The sequence below is a fragment of the Gnatocerus cornutus genome, chromosome 6, assembly GCF_029298725.1.
Source record: "Gnatocerus cornutus isolate USDA-ARS CGAHR chromosome 6, icGnaCorn1.1, whole genome shotgun sequence".
NCBI lineage: Eukaryota > Metazoa > Arthropoda > Insecta > Coleoptera > Tenebrionidae > Gnatocerus > Gnatocerus cornutus.
Window position 1 is genome coordinate 19013904 of NC_142238.1, and position 23724 is coordinate 19037627.

Sequence of the window (23724 nt, forward strand, 5' to 3'; positions counted from 1 at the left end):
CTGTCTTCTGGTGAAGGATGGCCGGTCACATGGCAGAGGGTTGCAAGAGGGAGAATGAGAGATACAGATTGTCTGACCGATAAGTGTACTTTAAAATTCGGGGAAGTGGAAGAGACGGCCATTTTTTAACGCAAGTTAGTTTCTGTGGTGTCAAGTATTGAATTAGTGCGGGAGGTGAAATGATGAAAAATTGGGTTTTCGCGCCAACATCCGTCATTGGCGTTTCTTTGCTTCCTTCTATATATTTTTATAATTTATCGGTTCGGCCGGGCAGTATATTCGCGGCAAATAATGTCAGGTTGATATTCTTCGCCAAACAAAGTGTAGGTTTTGCATTATTTAAACTCCGCATATGGAGTGTCCCATAAATTCGGGCGGGCAAATTGAAATGGTCGTAATGATTCCTCATCATACCATAAATCTCGTTTTTCCCATCAATCGCCTGAATGTCCCGCAGCCGCACGATTTACATTTCAATTAAGAATCTCGTCCCATCGTCACGCTTTTTCCAAATCCCCATTTTCCCATCGTGGGTGCCAGTGATCCTGTTATCTCTAATTAACCAGTTCGTGCTCATGTCTCGATCAGCGTTGGCGGCCGCGAATTGAATGAAGAAATCTGATCAAGATTCTCAAGCTAACATCTCAATACATTTGCGCAAAGTTGCGGCACATGCTAGCCTTCTTGTTTCCAAGAGGAGATAAAGATGGGCCATGTTTGTGTGGACGAGGACGTCGATCGGCAATGACGATAACTGAATGTATTATCCCACTTTGATCCTGGAAACCTGCCTCATTATCAATTAGAGTTTTCGTGCACTTTGGCCGTTTTCCCGAAATGACGACCTAGATCTCTATCATGTAAATGCGATCTTGTTCTCATTAGAGATAAATGTAAATAACATGAATGCACCTTACGATGACAGTGAAGCAGACCCGGTGGTCAGAGGTTTAATTAATTTCACGAGAGGGACGGGAGAGACGCTTGACGAACGAGTAATAAAAATCCATGGGAGTAGCTTTGAGGCTAATTGAGAATTTGTATGTGTTGTATCCCTCTTAGCGGGCCCGCGAAATTTATGTCTTTAGCAACTTGCTTTATGGCTATTTTGTAGAACGAGTTTTGCGGCCGCAAGATGTCTCTATCGTCGAGAGGATAGCTTTATGGTTATTTCACAGCAATTAGATTAGTCTGTTGTAATTCCAGTTTTTGTGCGATTGCGAATCTGCAACAGATGTTGTTTGACTTATAATGGCTCCGTTTTTCCGCATTTTTGTTATTGAAGAAATAGTCGCCACCGTCGTTTCGCAGTCTGCATCCGGTCCAAGAGGGAAATCTCTGTTTACGCCTTGACGAAGAGCATGCCGAGGCCAGCAAAACTTCAACCGGGTAGCTTCTTCCAATCTTGATCTATTTGTTTTGTGATCCTTGCCGGCGGGGCAACAATCCGTCGCTCCTTATCGCGCCCCGGCACTACCCAACTTGGGGATTTATCGCGTTCTCGAAATTATATTTCAAGGTATAATAATGCATCAAATTTCGAGGATGTATGGCCAAATATAAATCCAGAATTAAATATAGAATGGAAGCGCCGGTAGATATATCGAGCTGCAAACGCGAACCGACGCGGCATTACTCAACTGTAAGCCGGAACAATCCCCCAATTTATCCTAGGCTTGGAAGGTAGCGGATCTCATTGGGATTTGATGAAACTGTGCGCGTTTGCTAATCTGGCGGTTAACAAGCTTTGCAAAATAGATGCAGCGCAAAAACTTCCGCTGCAAGCCGATCGACGACGCTCTAGGGGTGCTTTCGGACGCCGTTGCCACCTCGCTTTTGCAATTCTGATGTCTTTCCCAAACTTCCCGGACCGTCGCGTTTATTGTCAGTCACGTGTCGGCACTTTGAGCTTCCTGTCTCGTCTTTCCATCGCATCCAAAGCCAAATCTGATCGAACCCTCGGAAAATGAAAAAGTTGGGTGGAAAACTTGAGAGATGGATAAAGGAGTTGTGCAGTTTCCTATTTATTGAGTTTGAAGAGAGAGATAAGAGACGGATGCGATGTGTATGCGGGTCGCGTAAGTGGAAGGGGTGCGACAGTATGGCGGCGAACGTCACATTGCTCATTCTTTGCGCACTCAGCACATTTTAAAATGTATCAACCCCCTATAAAATTACAATAAGATATGTCCGCATGTTTATGGACAAACAAAAGCGCGTCCCGTAAAAAACACCCTTTGTTCGATGCGTTATTACCGGAATAAACCACCCTCGATGGTCAAGTCGCATGTCTGAAGACCGTCCGCTTTAATTGGATTTCGGACACCTTTTGTGTCGATAATGCGCGGGCTAAATGAATTTACAACGACGCTCTTAATATTTCTCAATTAATTGAATTACAATATGCATTAAGCACGTGTTATTACCCTTTTAATAACCCGTCCGTTCCGGCAAATATCAATTTGTTGTTGGAATTAATTTTCAAAATTACACCGGACTGCGATTACAAGACAACACATTTTCATAACTCATTCCGTTTTCAATACGTATTCATTATTGCAGTTGGTTTTATAAATCGACCTTGCCTCACTGTGGTCCGCCTTCATCTCGACTGCTGCTCTCAATATGGCGGACTATAATTAACGTAACTAATACTGCAGCAAAGAGATTAATATGCAATAATTTACTGCCGGCGCTGCTGAGTGGGTAACGCAGAAAACTGAACTGGCTTTGTCTGCAGTTCTCCGCACGCCGCCAAGCGGCAACATGATTAACTGACTTCATTTGGAACACAAATTCCACCAAATGCAAATTTAATAAGTCTACTTGTGTTTTTGTGTCGAGCGCGCGGACTCCTCCAAGATGCTCATGGGGGGAAGAATTTCGCATTGTTTACCAGGAGGCACTTATAGAACTGTTTATTGCTTCAACGCCGGAAATGTAATCAATGAGTACCAGATTCTGGGGGTTTTTCGCAAAATTTTGACTTGTTTATCAGAATGGCTTATTATTTAGAGGTTCTTCTACTTTCAACTGTAATAAATTTCAAAATTTTAAACCAAAAAACAAAATTTTTAAAAATTTTCATTTTCAAGAGGGACTAAAATTGTTAACTTTCTATTAAGTTCCGTAACTCTGCCACTTTTTATTTTAATACAATAAAATTTTGCGGCTCTACTCCTTTCGAGCAGTTTATCAATTGTGAGAAATTTCAAAATTTTAGAGCAAAAGACTGAATTTTTTGAAATTTTCATTTAGAGAAAAAGAGGAACTAAAAAAGTCCACCAATTTCTATCAAATTCTGTAACTTTGCCATTTTTTATTTTAATGCAAAAAAAATGTAGGGGTTTTAGTACTTTCGGCTTGTTTATCAACTGTGATAAATTTCAAAATTTTAGACCAAAAAACAGAATTTTTAGAAATTTTCATTTTGAAGTCGAACCAAAAATGTCCACCACTTTCTATTAAATTCCGCAACTTTGCCACTTTTTATTTTAATACAATAAAATTTAGAGGTTTTACTACTTTCGATCTGTTTTTCAATTGTGACAAATTTCAAAATTTTAGAGCAAAGATAGAATTTTCAGAAATTTTCATTTTGAAGAGGAACTAAAATTGTCCACCACTTGCTATTAAATTCCGTAACCTTGCAACTTTATATTTTAATACAATAAAATTTTTAGCTTTCACTACTTTCGGCCTATTTGGCAACTATACTAAATTAGAAAAGTTTGAAGCAAGAGACTGAATTTTTAGAAATTTTTATTTTAAAGACGAAATAAAAAAGTCCATCATCTTCTAATAAATTCCGTAACTTTGCCAGTTTTTATTCAAATACACTAAAATTAAGAAAATATACTACTTTGAACCTGTTTATCAATTGTGATAAATTTCAAAATTTTAGAGCAAAAGCCTGAATTTTTTGAAATTTTCATTTAGAGAAAAAGAGGAACTAAAAAAGTCCACCAATTTCTATCAAATTCTGTAACTTTGCCATTTTTTATTTTAATGCAAAAAAAATGTAGGGGTTTTAGTACTTTCGGCTTGTTTATCAACTGTGATAAATTTCAAAATTTTAGACCAAAAAACAGAATTTTTAGAAATTTTCATTTTGAAGTCGAACCAAAAATGTCCACCACTTTCTATTAAATTCCGCAACTTTGCCACTTTTTATTTTAATACAATAAAATTTAGAGGTTTTACTACTTTCGATCTGTTTTTCAATTGTGACAAATTTCAAAATTTTAGAGCAAAGATAGAATTTTCAGAAATTTTCATTTTGAAGAGGAACTAAAATTGTCCACCACTTGCTATTAAATTCCGTAACCTTGCAACTTTATATTTTAATACAATAAAATTTTTAGCTTTCACTACTTTCGGCCTATTTGGCAACTATACTAAATTAGAAAAGTTTGAAGCAAGAGACTGAATTTTTAGAAATTTTTATTTTAAAGACGAAATAAAAAAGTCCATCATCTTCTAATAAATTCCGTAACTTTGCCAGTTTTTATTCAAATACACTAAAATTAAGAAAATATACTACTTTGAACCTGTTTATCAATTGTGATAAATTTCAAAATTTTAGAGCAAAAGCCTGAATTTTTTGAAATTTTCATTTAGAGAAAAAGAGGAACTAAAAAAGTCCACCAATTTCAATCAAATTCTGTAACTTTGCCATTTTTTATTTTAATGCAAAAAAAATGTAGGGGTTTTAGTACTTTCGGCTTGTTTATCAACTGTGATAAATTTCAAAATTTTAGACCAAAAAACAGAATTTTTAGAAATTTTCATTTTGAAGTCGAACCAAAAATGTCCACCACTTTCTATTAAATTCCGTAACTTTGCCACTTTTTATTTTAATAAAAATAAAATTTAGAGGTTTTACTACTTTCGATCTGTTTTTCAATTGTGACAAATTTCAAAATTTTAGAGCAAAGATAGAATTTTCAGAAATTTTCATTTTGAAGAGGAACTAAAATTGTCCACCACTTGCTATTAAATTCCGTAACCTTGCAACTTTATATTTTAATACAATAAAATTTTGAGCTTTCACTACTTTCGGCCTGTTTGGCAACTAGACTAAATTAGAAAATTTTGAAGCAAGAGACTAAATTTTTAGAAATTTTTATTTTAAAGACGAAATAAAAAAGTCCATCATCTTCTAATAAATTCCGTAACTTTGCCAGTTTTTATTCAAATACAATAAAATTAAGAAAATATACTACATACTTTGAACCTGTTTATCAATTCTGATAAATTTCAAAATTTTAGAGCAAAAGTCTGAATTTTTTGAAATTTACATTTTGAAGAGAAAAAGAAGAACTAAAAAAGTCCACCAATTTTTATTAAATTCCGTAACTTTGCCACTTTTTATTTTAATACAATAAAATTTTGAAGCTCTACTCCTTTCGACCTGTTTATCAATTGGGAAAAATTTCAAAATTTTAGAGCAAAAGTCTGAATTTTTTGAAATTTTCATTTTGAAGAGAAAAAGAAGAACTAAAAAAGTCCACCAATTTTTATTAAATTCCGTAACTTTGCCACTTTTTATTTTAATACAATAAAATTTTGAAGCTCTACTCCTTTCAACTTGTTTATCAATTGGGAAAAATTTCAAAATTTTAGAGCAAAAACCTGAATTTTTTGAAATTTACATTTTGAAGAGAAAAAGAAGAACTAAAAAAGTCCACCAATTTCTATTAAATTCCGTAACTTTGCCACTTTTTATTTTAATACAATAGAATTTTGAAGCTCTACTCCTTTCGACCTGTTTATCAATTGGGAAAAATTTCAAAATTTTAGAGCAAAAGCCTGAATTTTTTGAAATTTTCATTTTGAAGAGAAAAAGAAGAACTAAAAAAGTCCACCAATTTCTATTAAATTCCGTAACTTTGCCACTTTTTATTTTAATACAATAAAATTTTGAAGCTCTACTCCTTTCGACCTGTTTATCAATTGGGATAAATTTCAAAATTTTAGACCAAAAAACAGAATTTTTAGAAATTTTCATTTTGAAGTCGAACCAAAAATGTCCACCACTTTCTATTAAATTCCGTAACTTTGCCACTTTTTATTTTAATACAATAAAATTTTGAGCTTTTACTACTTTCGGCCTGTTTGGCAACTGTACTAAATTTGAAAAGTTTGAAGCAAGAGGTTGAATTTTTAGAAATTTTTATTTTAAAGACGAACTAAAAAAGTCCATCATCTTCTAATAAATTCCGTCACTTTGCCAGTTTTTATTCAAATACAATAAAATTAAGAAGATGTACTACTTTGGACCTGTTTATCAATTGTGATAAATTTCAAAATTTTACAGCAAAAGACAGAATTTTTAGAAATTTTTATTTTGAGGAGGAACTAAAATTGTCCACCACTTGCTATTAAATTCCGTAACTTTGCCACTTTATATTTTAATACAATAAAATTTTGAGCATTTACTACTTTCGGCCTGTTTGGCAACTGTACTAAATTCGAAAATTTTGAAGCAAGAGACTGAATTTTTAGAAATTTTTATTTTAAAGACGAACTAAAAAAGTCCATCATCTTCTAATAAATTCCGTCACTTTGCCAGTTTTTATTCAAATACAATAAAATTAAGAAAATATACTACTTTGGACCTGTTTATCAATTGTGATAAATTTCTAAATATTAGACCAAAAGACAAACATTTTAGAAATTTTAATTTTGAAAAAGAACTAAAATGTCCACTGTCTATTAAATTCAGTAACTGTACCACTTTTTATTTCAATACAACAAAATTTAGAGGTTTTAGTACTTTGAACGTGTTTATCAGTTGTGACAAATTTCCAAGTTTTAGAGCAAAAGACAGAATTTTTAACCAGCCAGCGTGGTCATTAATCAAAGGTTCGGCAGTTCTTAAGAAATTAATAAATGGATGTAAATATGGGGTCGCTTTCAGCAAACATGCCAACCTCGGTAATAAACGTAACAAATTATAAAAGTCAATTTATCTGACTGCAAAAGAGTCTGCAAACTTCGAACATAATTTTTACAGCAATATCCTGGCCACTGATTTATACCAACTATCAATTCAAAGAGAGTACTCAGCAAATTTCATTCACCCATAAATTCGAAGACTAACCCAAAACTGCTTTTATGTTTGTATAGAAAGTGGATATTGCAATTCGACATCCACAGTATAGTGCATAATCAGGCGTCGTAACTCAAGCAAACATCGAAAAATAAAGGTGAATTGACTCGTCAGTTCTTCGAATTCCCAACTCACGGTCTCATAAATTTTCACTTGCTATCAGATAAAAGTGACACAATAGTTTCTAAAACTTAAAAAGGTACTCAATTGCGTCCAACCAACCGGGAAATGAGAAGACCACAGATAAAGAACGGGACGGAGAAGGGGATGTGAACTTTTAAACCGGGCCGCTATAAATTGCTGAATACAGATGGCAATGCTGTCGCAAAGAGGCAGCGGCATCTGCAGATAAAGTTGTTTTAGCTGCAATACGACATTTTAATTCTGACATTTGTTTACTAAGATACCATCTTGAGGTAAAGATTTTTGAGAATATCGGCAATTAGAATAGTGAGTCTTCAGGGACGTGGAGAGATGGTGGTCCCAAACTCCCCACTCAATCAGTTGTGGCGTGGCGTGTATCGAAACAAAGAAATTGTACTTGAAAAGTATTCCGACAAACTAGAGCGATAGGCTTCATATCGGAGGCTTTTAGACTGTGATATTTCACCAGCGCCAACTCTCACCCAGTCACAATCTAAACGACTGTAGAAGTTTGGTCACGGCAAATGCTTTTATGGCCATCAAGGGTAATATAAAGAAAATGAAAAACACTATATGTAGTATTGTCTCAGAAAGGTGATCCTGACAACTTGACGTCGACTGGGAAGTCGCTTCCAGGATTCCCCTCGCCTTGTTCCCGCTACATTACGTCTCCTTAAAGCCAAGGTGTCTGGTTTAAAATGCTAATCTTCACAAATGGGGTGCGCGTTATTTTGAAATATGGTTTTGTTTTACATTTTTATTGCGCCCGCATTTATAATAACGTTTTTCAATTTGTGGTGATATCCTCCAGGTTGCAATTTGTTAATTACCAGTGCATTTTTGAAGATGCAGCGACCGCTCCTTTGCGAATTGTTAGTCGGAGCACATCTTTTGATTTATGTGTCTGTGAAATATGCATTATCTAAATTTGCGCTCTATCTTTTTTATTATACTTTCGGCCGGCCACAAATCACCTCGTGTATAGAATAATTCCGTGCATCCATTTCAATTAAAAATATCGAGGAATCGTCTCGAAAATATTATAAATTACGTAAACATTGCCAAGGCGCTGGGGATGTATCCATTCAGTGGGTACTTTATCATCTAATATGTCTTCCGGTTGGCATCGGAATATTCACATTTTAGAACATTTTTGTTTATGTGCTTTTCATGCTAATCGTGGCTGGAAATATGCGTTGTCGGGCGGTTTTTGTTAATGAATAAATATAATTTTTATAGCCTGTTGATATCGACGTTTCCTCTTGCATCAAAACAGGAAACATGTTTCAATAAAATCTCGGAAACAATAACGCGTAATTTATGAATAAGCCATCCTGAGAAAAGAGGTGTTTGAAATAGATGGAAAGATAGGGCGCCTAGCTGGTACTACTACAAGGTACAATCGTTGACCGCAATATATAACTCCGCAAAGCAGCAGGGTGTTTCTTAGTACTGATACAAGAAATACGAGAGCTGTCCAACGGCGTTATATGAAGATATCGCCATGTTATACATGCTCTACCCGCACAAGTTATGGCTGCGCCGTTCAACACTCGTTTAAAACAATACCTCAAACCGTTCATATTTCAATAATCACGCTAGAAGGAGCAAAAAAATCGGGTCCGTTAAGTTAGCCCCCCCCCAGTTATAAAATATTACATAGGCCAATGCGCTAATTATGCGCTATTATGCGCCACAATTTTCGTTTTTTTTGCGCTGCCTCCCCTAGAAAGTTACAATCACTTTTTTTGTTACTTGCGTCCGCCCCCCCCCCCCCCCCCCCCAGTTAACAAAATTAATTGATTTTTATGTCAATCAATTGCGCCAATTATGCGCTATTATGCGCCACAATTTTCGTTTTTTGCGCTACCTCCCCTAGAAAGTTACAATCATTTTTTCTTATCTGCCCCCCCCCCCCAGTTAACAAAATTAATTGATTTTTATGTCAATCAATTGCGCCAATTATGCGCTATTATGCGCCATAATTTTCGTTTTTTGCGCTACCTTCCTTAGAAAGTTACAATCATTTTTTTTACCCAATTGCGCCAATTAATTCACTTTGAAACTCACAAAAACAGACTCTTATAGTTGGCAAGCCTTCTTTTCCAGTTAAATAAATCCATTTTTTGGTCAATCAATTATGCCAATTATACAGGGTCCGGCATACATGAGTCCACTCCCAAAATCGTCTTTAATTTTAAAGATAAAATTTTGAAAATTTGCTCACGCTTATAGTTGACAAAGCTCTAGAATTTTATCACGGTTGGTTTGACGTCGGTTAAGTATAATTTTTAGCGATTTCGCGAATTCAAATTTTTTTAACATAACTGTGATACAAATAATTGAGTTTTTATTTTAAATCTAATGCAAATTGCGTGTAAAATTTGCAAAAAAAAACGCTGTTTTATCAAGTTAGATTTCAAAATTATGACGGCGCAGTGACAAACTATGTTTACACCAAAATTTCATAAGTCACTTCATTCACTCGTATGAAGGTCAATTTTGATTAACTTGGGCATGTTGCACTTTATAGACACCAGAAATCGTTAATTTACATTGACAAAGCGACAATTTCACCAAGTAAGACTTTTGTTACAATCTAAAGCGAGCCAAAGGATAGATGTCATTTGTGACACAAGATGTTGACGGATGGGTGTAAACGTAGTTCCCAATTTTGACGTAATAACATTGGAAACTACTTGATAAAACAGCATTATTTCCTCAAATTTTATATACAATTTGCATTAAATCTAAAATGACAACAGAGATATTTTTAAAACATTTATATTGAAAAAAAATTAAATTAGGGGTTGATTTTACAAACCCTCACAATTAGCTAAAAATTACTTATTTAAAACTTTTAGAGCTTTGTCAACTATGAGCTGTGAGTTGTGAGTAACCAGAGTAAAGGGCAAAGAAACATTAATTGGCGCAAAATAGCGCATAATTGGCGCAATTGATTGACATGAAAATCAATTAATTTTGTTAACTGGGTGGGGCTGACGCAGGTAAAATAAATGATTGTAACTTTCTAGGGCAGGCAGCGCAAAAAATAAAAATTGTGGTGCATAATAGTGCATAATTAGCGCATTGGCCGATGTAATATTTTATAGAAATTCTATAACTGGGGGGCTAACTTAACGGCCCCTGTTTTTGTGAGTTTCAAAGTGAAGCGCAAAAAAACTTTAATTGGCGCAATTGGGTAAACAAAATGATTGTAACTTTCTAGGGGAGGTAGCGCAAAAAACGAAAATTGTGGCGCATAATTGACATAAAAATCAATTAATTTTGTTAACTGGGGGGGGGGGCTGACGCAGATAAAATAAATGATTGTAACTTTCTAGGGGAGGCAGCGCAAAAAATGAAAATTGTGGCGCATAATAGCGCATAATTAGCGCATTGGCCTATGTTATATTTTATAGAAATTCTATAACTGGGGGGGGCTAACTTAACGGACCCAAAAAAATCCTGATGAGGATAGATGGCTATTTATTAAATATTATAATTTATTCAAGTCCGGGCGCATTTTAAATCTTGATTTATCGAGCGTGGTAAAAAACTCGAAAATCGCACAAAGCTCTAATTCGAGACATCAACGCTACAAATTGTCCCCAGCGTTACAAACTAATCTGTGCTAGCCATAAATTAATAATTACACAAAATAACGCTAACAGCGCTCTCCCACAGATGTCAACTTAATCTAAATAAATATCTCTTCTTTGTATGCTTGAAACTCTACCTACAACTTTCAAATGAAGATGTAAAACTCGAGATGCGCAGCTACACTTGTTATGTTTTTAATTGATTCCGTACGAGATAAACCCGCGATAAATTACACAAAGTAAATAGGGTAATGCCGGAGTTTTGTTGGTTCAGGCTCTTTAGCGAAAATAAAGGGCAAGATTTCCCTGAAATTGTCGAATGTTAAGCCTGATTTATCACGCGGTGTAATTAAAGGTAAAATTTAAAAGTTTGACTGCTCGTCATTGGGAATTTAGCATCTCCAATGGCGAGAGAGCCAAAAATAGTCGTGTAAAACGTGAACACCTTGTGCTGGTCGTTCGCAAGCGTCGATTTATAATCCGGCGAAAGAAGAGGAAGAGATAAATACGTCAAGAATAACAAATCCCGTTATTAATAATACGAATCGCCGTAATAAAATAAATAACGTAATGAATCGAACATGTTTACAACAATATCTCTCTATTTAATTAAATCCACGTAGAGAAAAAGTGCGGAGGTTGAGTTATGCCCCTAACACAACACGTGACCAAGGCGGGGGTTGATCAATAAAACATCTCCCCTACGTCACCCACCCCCACATCTACAGAAAGAAAATCGTTACTTGTGAAGAATCTAATAAATGCGTGTCTAAGAATTCCTCCACGTTGCGTAATGCGTTTTCGGACCAGCTTCAAAAATTCTTTCATGAATATGAAACGAGCCGGTTTTCGGACTCAAGGACCGGACCTCCTGTGTTCAGTGCATTTGGTTATTAAAACGCTGTTAAGTCATTTGCAGGAATTCCGTACTTCGCATATCGGAATCGAGTATAAATATTGCGCTTAGCGGGACGCCAATGGTGTCAGATGCGCTATCTGCAAACACATCTGGCGGAGGCCATAATACAATGGATGATGGCTTTGATATATGCTCGTCTTACCTGACCACGCACCCCTAAGGTTCGAAAAATGGTAGCCGAGCAGAAAAGGGAAAAACACGAGTATGCAAAATTAATCGCGCCGCATCTCAAGAGTGGAAAAATGCGCGGCCACTAATCGGCGAATTGTTCTAACAAACCATAAATATTATCTGGTCATAAACCGGCAAAATCGTGTCAGAACATTGTAAAAGGTGAAAAATCACTCATAAAATATCCGTTGGGCGTCGCCGAAGGAAGAACCGGTCGTAAAATCGTGTAACAAAGACATTAATGTAAATGAAGTAATAAAACGGAGGTACATCTGTTTATGTAAAACTTCCGAAAATTTTACGGCCTTTTAATTATTAGCTGATGAATGGCGAGCCCCGATAAGATAGCCCATCAATGGCTAATCTAATGTCCCACTTAAAAAGCCATTAAAGAACACTCAAAAGTGACACGCTATAAACCTCCAGAATGAAGAAGTAACATGTAATAAAAGCCTAACACACTTCTCGGTAGTTAAACTGATTTTTATGACCTGTAAACGTGGTCGTAAAGTCGTAATGTCCCTCGTATTACGGTTGCATGTTTACATGCTTTACTACATCAGTTTGTTGAATCAACAAATACTCAGCCTTTATTGGCCGTTAGTCATATTTAGTTTATTTGTGAATGTCGGCGCGTTTCTTTATCGTAATTACGATGAGAAAAAATCGTTCGTTTGCCACGGAGCCAATCCCCTCTGGTAGACTTCAAAGGCACTTGTTAGAGATTTGTAATAAAACGGACGATAGAAGCGAAGGAAAACGACCGTTTAGGGTCGCCTGTCCCTGAAGGGTTTGAATCTGGACTTATGGGAACCAATTCAATCCAAACTGTAAAACAACAACAACGACACGCCCTGTAAATTAAAAAAAAACTCACCCCAAACCCACGGGAACTAAATCCACGTGAAAACTTTTTTTGCATCAAAAAACCAAAGCCCACATTATATGCCTCATCCAAGTAAACATCGGTAGTAAATATCGGCTTTCAATATCGCAGCGAGCCTTGACCGACGCAGTGCCACCTAGGCCCTAGTAGCCGAACTATATACTCCGACAGTTTAACGACTATTCTAGCCGGCCTCAGAACCAATTTAATGGTTGCTATACGGCCTACGAGAGTTACGACCTACGATCTGCTTTATTCGCCTTTTTTTGATACTTTTTTTTTAATAAAAACGACATTGCTGTTGTTTCCATTTGAGCGAAACTCGAAAAGTGAAAGTTTTGTGACACTGCGACGGATTTATGAACGAAGCAATTAAGAGAATGTTAATGAAAGGGGCGACAGAGGGCACCACAATGCCGCGAAAGCTCTGTTTAATTTGGCCAGGGGATTTCTCACGCCCTTGTGGTAAAACAGCAGTTTTTGTTGATAAGCAACTTTGGAAATTTCGTGGTTCAAGTTTCGGCTTCTTATCGAGTTTCTTTTCAGTTAAAACGCAATAAAGAAAAGCCCTGAAAATTTAAACACAAGATTCCATTTGGGAATACTACAAAAACAACAAAAAAAATAGTTTTCTAACTTCACATCACAATCTAAAGTTTAATGACGCTCTTAAATTTTCAAAATTATCCACAATATTTTTTATTCGATTTTTCTATTTCAGTAAAAAAAATATGTACAGTCGGCAGCTAAAAATGTTGGTTAAATTACAGCTAATGTGCACGAACGGCCAATTAAACGACAGTGATATTGAAGAACCAAATAATTTTAGTCGCGACTGTAATCAATCCAAGATTTTCGATTTCCACCGCCTGTAATGATCCCCTGTATTGTTGGTTGCATGCCCGAGTCCAATTTGCCCCCAAACTTGCGAAAAAAGCGCGATAAATAACGCAATTAATACTCTTATACAATATAAACAAATTTACATATTTATTATATAATTATTAAATTAGCTGTCATCATTTCAATAAACGGAAGACAAGTTTTTTCCATAAATTTAACAATAATTAGTTAATTATTTTATTAGTTTCCGTTCGATATTTACAACTATAATTACGTGCTGCTTTGTTTCAACTGTAATAAAATTCAATGACAAAATAATAGAGATAATTAATTTTTTATTCGAAAAGCGCAAACATGTTCCTTAAGCGCTTGTTTATCAATAGATAATTATTGAATTTAATGAGCTATGACTAGATGGCTATCAGTGGCATAATTGAAATTCATTGCATATAAAGACATTGATTATATGGGACCGGATTTTTGCTTAATGAAGTTATAAGAGAATGTGATAATTTTTTTAATTGTAGAATTGTTTAGAGTTTGATGTAATGTACGAGCTTAATTATTAGAATGGGGCTCTTAATTAGAATTCTGGTCCCAAGGAGTTGGATTCGGTATAGTGTAAGAAATGCAATTAAATTGATCAATTATGAAACATTGGAGGGGTAGTATGGTGGAACGGAACGCTTGCCAGAATGCAACCGGGGCGCCATCTCTCACGCCAAGTAATTACGCAAGGGGATTTTCTCCACTCGAAGATTAAACACTAAAATTCCGTACATAAATTCAGAGGCATTACAAATAGCCGAATGGAAACACAATTATCTTAATTTTCTTTTTGCGGCACTTCTTGGGGGAGCTCATTTTTACAATATTTACGTGCCTCATTGTTAATTCCAACAAAAACTGTTATGTTTGATGAGTCCCGATAGTGTGGTCGTAAAGCGGTCTTCCCCCGTTGTAAACAAAGTCGTTCGATGAAGGTAATCCATTATTGACACAACCCCCTTTTATTATTATTACCGCGGTGAAGAAACCGCAGCCGCAAATCCGCATTTGAATAGTAAGTAAGCTTATTTATGTAACGAGGTGTTAAGAACTCACCTTGTTTTAAGAGTTATGCTGATCCGCCAACAACACCGAAGTAATCCACTAATTCTGGTCCACTTGAGAAGCCACTGCCGCAGCTGCCGCCGCCGCAGCTTTTTGAGCTTGTGCTTGTTTTTCTTGTTCGTTTAATTCTTTTATGGCTTGAATTTCCTTCTTCAGCTTCATTCGCCGATTCTGGAACCATATTTTTATCTGTCGTTCCGTGAGACACAGAGCGTGAGCCATTTCTATCCGCCGCCTCCGGGTCAGGTAGTGGTTGGTGTGGAACTCCTTCTCCAACTCCAAGGTTTGGTAGCGGGTGTACGTCTGGCGGCCTCTCCGTCGAAGTCCGTTCGCACCTGAAACCAAGAGACTTGAATGCTAGGGACTTTGGGCGGGTCTCCGGGCTTCCATTGGCCCCCTGAGGTTCCAAACCCGTCACTGAAGATAGGCTTATCATCCAAGGACGAGATAACTCACCCAACGAAATAACTCACCTCTGGCACCATTAATCTCCGACTTTGGAAGCCGTGGGTTATTAATGGGTGTATTTGTCTGGATAAACGAACGCGTACGCCTCGTATATTAATAAGAATGGTATTAATTTATCGGGAGCTTTTGCATAGAATCGGCGATGTTTACGACCCAATCGATAATTGCGTGCACGGAGGCTGATTGAGATATTTCCCTAGACGCTGGGGCTACTTGAATACGTTTTATTGCCCCGATGGAGCATATTTCGTTAATAGCATGAGTTAACGCATTAAAAGTCGTTTAGTAATCTTCGTGCATCGAGATATGTAAAACGAGAACATGCGGCGAAGGTAATGAAGACGGTATCGACGGGTGCTCGCTGGTCCATCAATATCTATCGAACGAGATACCATCAACATCGCAAATATCTAACACGAGAATCAATAATTTGCGAGATGGATCGGACCAGATTTTTACCCCATGGGCTCAGACTCGTAATTGGATAATGAGATGCACGTGACCGCAAACTCCTCCGCAAATGCCGTCGTGCTATTGGTTTAGGTTAAGGGATGGTTGGCGGTGAAACCATTATTATTTCATTGTTGCAGGGGATTTGCAGGTAAATATTTGCATACAGAAGCGGAGCGATTCGTTGGTTGAACGACCCAAGGATGTTGTGATTAGTTTTGCCCACCAACCGGTTTCACATAATTACCACGAAATTTTCTAATATAATTACAATCCGGTAATAACAGTGCCCGGAATTTTTAATCGTACCTCCTCTATCCACTTGGCTAGTTTCAAACGAATGAGAAAGAAAGAGGCGACTGTTAGCGAAACATTAAGAGCGAGGCGTGTAATTACAACGAGGTACTTAGTTATTACAGCCAGTGAATGATTAAGTAGATAAAATTATGGATTTACACGCTCATAATGGGCGATGAACATCATGAATAGTTTAACCCACTTGAGGAAGAATCCGGTTGAAGGAAGTTGGAGATAAGAGTGTCCACTTCCTTTAAGACTACGTCTGTTTACCAATGTTATCGCGTGATTTGATGAAGTCTCCGCGTCATTGTTTTTGTTCGCATCCAATTCATCCCAACTTTGAACAGAAGCAGTAAATTTCCGCCTTAGCCCTAGGGCAGCACAAACTTTTTGCCTCGGAAGTTATATAATCCCGATATTCCGGAACTTATTTAACCTCATCTGTTTATTCGCTTATTCGGCAGATGCCGTCCATCTTTGCCAGAGCGCGTTCGCCGAGGATTTATGCTCTCGGTTTAATTGGGAGCCGCCACTCTTTCCAACGGCCCTCGCAGAACCTGCATACACTCGCAAAAATACGACGACAAATCATTCGGACGGATCCTCTACCCTTCTTCTTATTCGCCATGCAACAGTAAGTGGAAGTAATATTACTTCCACGACATGCCTAAGTTATTTACAGTACGGTAAATTTGGGGTGCGCGTTTGTGTTAAATTGGATAACGGGCCGACGCACCCCTATATAATGCCGCGTATGTTCATAAAAATATACGAGGGACGACGCCCAAAGACTCATCATTAGACACTTGAAAATATTTTCCAAAGTTGGAGAGTTCGCGCGGCGAAGAGATCAATTATTTCAAAGCTAATAAAGCGAGATTGACTGAGGCATGGCGGTCGGTTAATTGGCGGGTAATTTTATTTACTGCCAGCCACTTCGCAAACTAACCCTAGAATTGGCAGTTTATATGGGGGACAGTAAAGTTTGCGGACCCGACAACGAATAGACTGGTGGCGTGATGTAAACACAATTACCGAATCAATGTGACTGCAGGGATGCTCCATAATTTTGTATTGTTCGTGAATTGGGCATGTTTACACGAGACTAACTACAACTAAATGTGTTATACATTTGCGGCAATATACTAACCCCATTATAATGAGATACAACTGAACTGACGCAATAATCAACGCGATTGTTGGCCGAGGCGAAAATTTCCAAATCGATTTTCGTTGTTAAACTTTCATCTTGTCTGCACGGGGAAGCAGTCCTCCCCATTTACCATATTTTAATTTTTAACGTGGGCGCCCGCGCAAATTTAGCTCCTTGCCGATAAATTAGGCAGTTGTGTGTATGGTAGCGCCCCGTTTTAGCGTTGGTACGTGTAAGTCGGACCGAAGAAGTGCCTGTTATGATGCCTCCTTACTAATTTCGCGAAAGATGGTGGCTGGCTTAAGTTCAAGACATGTTTACAGCCCCGGGACTTAGGTAAACTTGTAAAGTTATGCGCAACACGTAAATACCGCGCTAGTAAACTACCATTTGGCTTTCATTATGGGCTACCCCCTTCCACCATTAAATCTTTGTTTTAATTGCGACTATTAATTACGATCACAGTTTATCTTGTGCGAGTGTTGGTTGCGTATGAATTAGTTTTCAGGAGCGAACTAATTAGAAGAAAGTCGATGTACCACCGGGGGGCCCTAGACGCGCTCTGCTCAAAATGGCTGGCGTTCTGACATGGGAGCTGCCCGCTGTTCCAACAACAACGCTGATTTATTACACCACTTTCTTGGACTTCACCCCAGCGTTTTACATACACCCACTTGGAGGCGCTCTCACGCCAGAACAACGAACCGACTTGGGGCTTTTCTACATGTGTCGCCTTTTTGTGAGAGCCGAAGTCACTTATTATGATGGATCGAGCTTGTCGGTTCCTCTAAACGCCTGTTTATGCTCATTAATGGCCCGGACGAACAACATAAATCCTCACATAATAGAACAGACGATCCCGATCATAACAACCACCGACTCGAAATTTCTAAGATCGCCCCACAGAGAAAAATGCTCTAAAAAATTTTTGCACAACGTTCCAACTGCGTTAATTCTTTTCAAAACGCTGTTTTGTTTGTATTTTAGTTCGACGGATTGTGTAAAATTGTTAAAACCAAGTGAGAGAATTGGTTTTTTACAATATTATGTTTGACTGGAACACAAATTACGTTTCTTATTCATATACATTACTTATCGAATATTTTGCCAAAATTGTGCGAACTCGTTTTAAGCAAATTGTGCAAAAAGAAAAAACGCAGTTTGGAAACAAAAGTAATAATTTTTGAGAAAACATTATTAATGTGCGCATATCCAATCGGATTTCTCGAAAATCTGTACAGACCAACCGAAATAATGTTTGTGCATCGTTGAACCTTCTACAAGGTGTTTATAAATGTTTCTAGCATCAAGGGTGGCTATGAAACGTCAAAGAAATTTGCCGCTCTTTACAAATGTGGTTTTCGATTTGTCAACTGACATTTGCAGTTAACCTCAAACATAAAGCAAAGTAAGTTTTGAGAAATACACTGTTCCAGTTGTAGTTTAAAACCTGAAAATCGAAAACTTGGGCACAAAACCGTAATTAAAACGTCATTGAAGTAAGATTATGAATAATTTTCCTGATAGTTATATTCACTATGAAAACAAAGCGGCAAAATAGTGTACGACAGGAATTCCAAAGCCACGCTTGATGCTAGAAACATTTATAAACACCTTGTAGAATTGCGTCGTCTTCGAATTTATTCGTTGCTTAGAAGAGGTGTGATCTTTCAAACTGAAATAAACGCAAGTAGGTAAGTAAAATAATCTTGACGATTTTTCCTCGTTTGGTTAAATTCTCGCATTTTTAAATGAAGTCCTAAACGAAATTAAGAACGGCTTAGTCGAATGGAATCAACTGGATTTTCTGGTAAGAATTCAATTGTTTGATAGGTTTAACATAAAGCATGCAATACATATTCATGTAACACCCAGAAGTTGGTTTCTTTTGTCAACTTTAGCAGCGAACTTATAAGTTATAATTTAGTAAAAATATTTTTTCAGGTGAAAAGCAATTTGAGGCAAAAACTCGAATAAACTAGTGTCCCAAGTCTAAAACTTTCATCTTTAGGAATCAAATTATCAAAATTACAATTTATTCCCCAAACACCAAATTTGACAAAAAATGCTGACGCGCGTTTCGATAGCAATGCTATCATCATCATCGCTCTGATGATGATAGCATTGCTATCGAAACGCGCGTCAGCATTTTTTGTCAAATTTGGTGTTTGGGGAATAAATTGTAATTTTGATAATTTGTCAACAACACCAAGAATTGAACCAATAAATTTTTTTTGTTTAGGAATCAACATCACAGCCTTACTATTTGTATCAAAAGGTATTTACAACATTTACACTACATATTGTTTATTAGATTTAAATGCTCCAATTGCGTTCATTATTGACATTTTTTTTCGTTTATTGTTAAAATTATAATTATAAAGCATGTTTCGTTGTTTTAAATGTAATAATGAACATTTTACTGACATCAATGTGTATATAAAACATTTAAGAAAGGGCCATTTTTTAAAGGATAATGATAGTTTGCATTGTAGTTTAGAACAGTGTTGGCGAATTTATAATAGTTTTAATTCATTTAGGAAACATTTCAAATCTCATGCTAAAAATCAAATGATAATTAATATCAAAAATACAAATTAATCTGAGATTTCAGTCAAATTAACTTGTAATTACTTATAAAACATTGATAGATATGTTTATTAAATGAATATTTTGAAAAACATGAGACTTGAACATTTACGTAGCGACCTTACATCTTAAATTAATGTGCCCTAGAGAAATATTTTATTTGTAAAGTAAATAAAAGTTTTTAAAAAATGTGCACAATTTTTGTTCACCTTTTTCCTTAAATCCTATGTACAAATATAACACATAATTGAGCAATTTTTATAAACAAATTTTGCAATGATTGTATATATTTAAACAATATTGGGGAGGAAATTTTTATAGTGTGGTTTAAAAATTCATTATCGTGCAATGAACTGAAACCGACATTGTGCGAAATTATTTTACAATAAATTGAGATACGAATGAACAAAATTGTAGAAAAGTAAAAGATGTATTGTACAGAAAAGTATAACAATTCATTTCAAACAAACACATGCAACTAAATTGCACAAATTGGTCTTGTCACCGGATTACACACAAATTGTCATTGATTTATAAACATTTGTAGACAAAATTGCCATAACTTTTTCTCTGTGCCGATAGGCAGCAAAGTTAGAAAATTCATGTCCCTTGTGATATCAGAGCGTTTCTTTATTTTAGGGACGCATAATGCATTTATATAGTTGTTGGTGCCACGTGGGACTTGGGGTCCTCCTTTTAATTGGAAAAACCTCAATGGTGAGATAAAAATAAAAAAGTTGTAATCTTGATATAGGCGGTGAGGGAGAAGTAAAAGTACACAACAGAAAAAATAAATGAAAGCGTGCGAGTGTCTGTTTCTCGTTATATTTCTAATTAGTTAAGCAAAAGCGTTAAACTTATCAGCAGATGCATTCTCCTAATTGGTTTAATAAGAGATTTCGCCGCAAATACCGTCACTTGGATCTCATTACCATGGACTGAGTTACGTTGCGGTGCTACCACATGTGCGCCCAACCACATGGACGGATGGTTCCAAATTAGACATATTTCAGCGGGATAATTTAGGGGCGACTTTTATGGTTGTAAAACAACAAACGTAAATCATGTATTTGCCATCGGCATTGGTTTACACTAGAACCATCTGGGGTGCGCACTACACGCATTTTGCGGTGGCATCCTTTCCGCGAGGGCACACACGAAATCATTGAATTATTGACCATCTATTGCTTCCGTCCGGTCACGCCCCGACCCTCATAAACGTGTGCTGCTTAATTGCCATCCAACGCCCGGAGAGCAACAAAATTCTTGTTCATCAGAATCGCGTCATGGGCTCCACCCCGCGCGAAAATCCCTCATGGGCCATGCTGACCCGGCAGCCATAATACGCTTCTGTTTCCGCGTCCCACCCACCCCAAGCTCAGGTCCCATAACTCACCCCGTCGCGTCTTTGGGCTGCGCCGCTTTACCCCCGTGACAGAGATGAATGTGCTATTCTTAACGATATATTTTAAGCATGTATCTGATATCAACCAAACTTGAACGTAGGCTTTGTACTACGAAAAGTACTTAGGATCGTCTGGTGCCAACAGGGAGTTAATCTAAAGCCCATTCGTCGAAAACCGACAGATTTATGGGGAGGTATTTAGGACGTGCGAGAAAGGCATGTACGACACGGCAGGATTAGCATTGAGGGTAATTATTTTTGATGAACGAGGGAAATGGGCAAGATGGTCCGTCTCCCAATTTCCCATTCCCGCCGCGCTGTGGTAAAGTTGTTGTAAACAATAAAAACGTTGGCGGCCGTAAATCGCCACCTGGAAGGTGGGTGTGAAGTTGCAAAACAGCGGCCGTATGCAAAGCGGCGAGTTTTATATGAACATCTATATACTTTCCGTGTTGTCCTGCAAATTGTGTGCAAAATCGCACCTTTTCGAATAATACCCAATTACAATATTGAACTTGAGGCTACTGCTCTGGTCTTTGATTAAAATTACATGTAAACTCGGTTTCAGCTTGTTTTACATTCCATTGTTTGCAGCCGAGAACAAAGAGATTTCGTGCGGCGTTTCTCTTACTGCAGTCTCAATTTTTATCCACCTTCTCTTGATTATTTATTGCATTATGCATTTTACATCATTATTTAGCGCATGAATTTCAATACGCTCCTCCAAATTACATGAGACGCGAATTACCATAACAGCTTCATCGGAAACTAACGAAGAATTATCGCGTCAAATCCCAAAGTTGCGTAAGCGAATTTGTCCGCCTCTCCTGAGAGAAATAACACCCAGAATCTAAGACCATCGTGATACTTTTACAAATATTCTTTTAAATGTTGGCCACGATAAATCAATAAGGACCCGGATCAGATGTAAAGATATCGTGCACTATTTCTTCTTTTCAGGCATTTCTGAATTTATTGGCATTGTTTGTGCTTTATCTCTTGTGGTGGATCAGGCGCTGTATCGGGTTCTGAAATTAAAATAAGGGAAATCTCTCAGAAACGAAAAACTATTTTCTGCATTGATCACATTGAAACCGCTCCGCATATTTCCACTTGATCCACTTTTACAAGATACCGTAAAAATTTCTTGCTACATTTCTCCTGCTAATTAGCAGCGACTAGTTCCCAGTTGCAGGAATCCCGTAAAAATCCTGCTAGGACGCTCAAATCGCATTAGCACCAGCCATTCACGGAGTAAATTACCGGTCTACAGAGACCAGTGATCGATGGCAAATTTGCAATTACGCCAATGTATTACACTGCTTAATTAGAACTCCGATTGTCCTCTAATTTGAATGATCCTGTTTCCAGTCGGAAAAAGCAAACCCACTCGCGGGGATTTCTTTCCGTCTCGCCACACAAAATGGAGTTATTCATTTCGAGGGTATGTTCAATCTATGATGTATATGGTTGCTAAAAAGTATAAAACGTTTAAAGAAATGTGGCTGCGGACCTCCCAAGTTGCGACCAACCAGCTCAGTGTTATACGCGAAGATTGGTAATCACGCGGCCATCAACTTTTCGCCAGAGATATAATGGAGATGTTCGGCGAAGATTTTTTACATATTTTATAGTCGAAAATTAAGAAATTCGACCGCGGAATTGTACGTTATTATTCAAATTCCACCATAATCAGTTACGATTTTACTTTACCAATCGTAAAGAGTGCAAATCCGCCGGTTTTATGATCCATAATCAAAAATTTTAGACGCTTTTTCAACACGAACACACGATTTCGAGCGAGATTAACATGAATTATTTACGTGGTCCACGTCAACACCTTGACGGAGATAACAAGAATAGGAAAAAAATCGAATTTGGTTTTAAATTAAACACTACAGGTGTCCGGTTTATGCAAATGTGCTTACTGTTTAAAGAGCGCATAGATAGCTTTTATAAAGCCATTTATAAAGGTTATCTCCGACTAAACCATAACTCAGGCGCATTTAAATAAATAAACTTGAAAAAACGGACCCAGACGATGGAAAAATACTGGAAAAAGCGAGGCGTCGGCGGCGTCGCGTTTCGACAAAAAATTAATAGTTTTCGCTAATTAAATTTCCATAATTACAATTAACACTAATAGAAAGAGGCTAATTTCAGGGTCAATTCAGTGGCTTATCTATCAAATGAGATATTCTGAATAATTTATGAGCGCCCGGGATTTAGATTTTACACTTTTTAGTGCGTAATCAAAAGTAAAATTGTCAGTTGAGATAAGAGAAGACATCGAAAATTGGTGATTAATCAAAGAAAATTTATTGGAGCAATCAGGTGAAGCGTTTTTTGTGGAGTGTGAAAATAGGCGTGTGTTTTAATTTGAATAATGTTAATTTTAATTAACCGAAGACCTTGTTTATGAAAATAATTTTTTCTTGCATATTTTAAGGATTTTGAAATATCGATAATACTGATCTCTTTGAAAAATTGTACCAAACAGGAAAAAAATGACATTTAAAAAAACACTTGAATTAAATTAAAAAGAAAAATGAAAATGACTTCTCAAA

The 23724-nt window shown here is 36.9% G+C and overlaps 1 protein-coding gene across 5 annotated transcripts in view; it reads right to left on the minus strand.

Moving 5' to 3' along the window:
• Positions 1-14814: 14814 nt before the first annotated feature.
• The window catches only part of LOC148173651 (homeotic protein ultrabithorax-like), a 72796-nt gene continuing 63886 nt past the window's right edge, over positions 14815-23724 (minus strand). For 3 of the 5 annotated variants that reach the window (XM_088038572.1, XM_088038575.1, XM_088038576.1), the window contains one exon: positions 14815-15127. In XM_088038572.1, coding sequence (XP_087894698.1) covers positions 14832-15127 — 296 coding nt within the window. In that variant the 3' untranslated portion in view covers positions 14815-14831. Of the gene's footprint in view, positions 15128-21123; positions 21130-23724 lie in introns of all 5 variants that reach the window. The other 2 variants (XM_088038573.1, XM_088038574.1) reach the window with 1 other exon arrangement.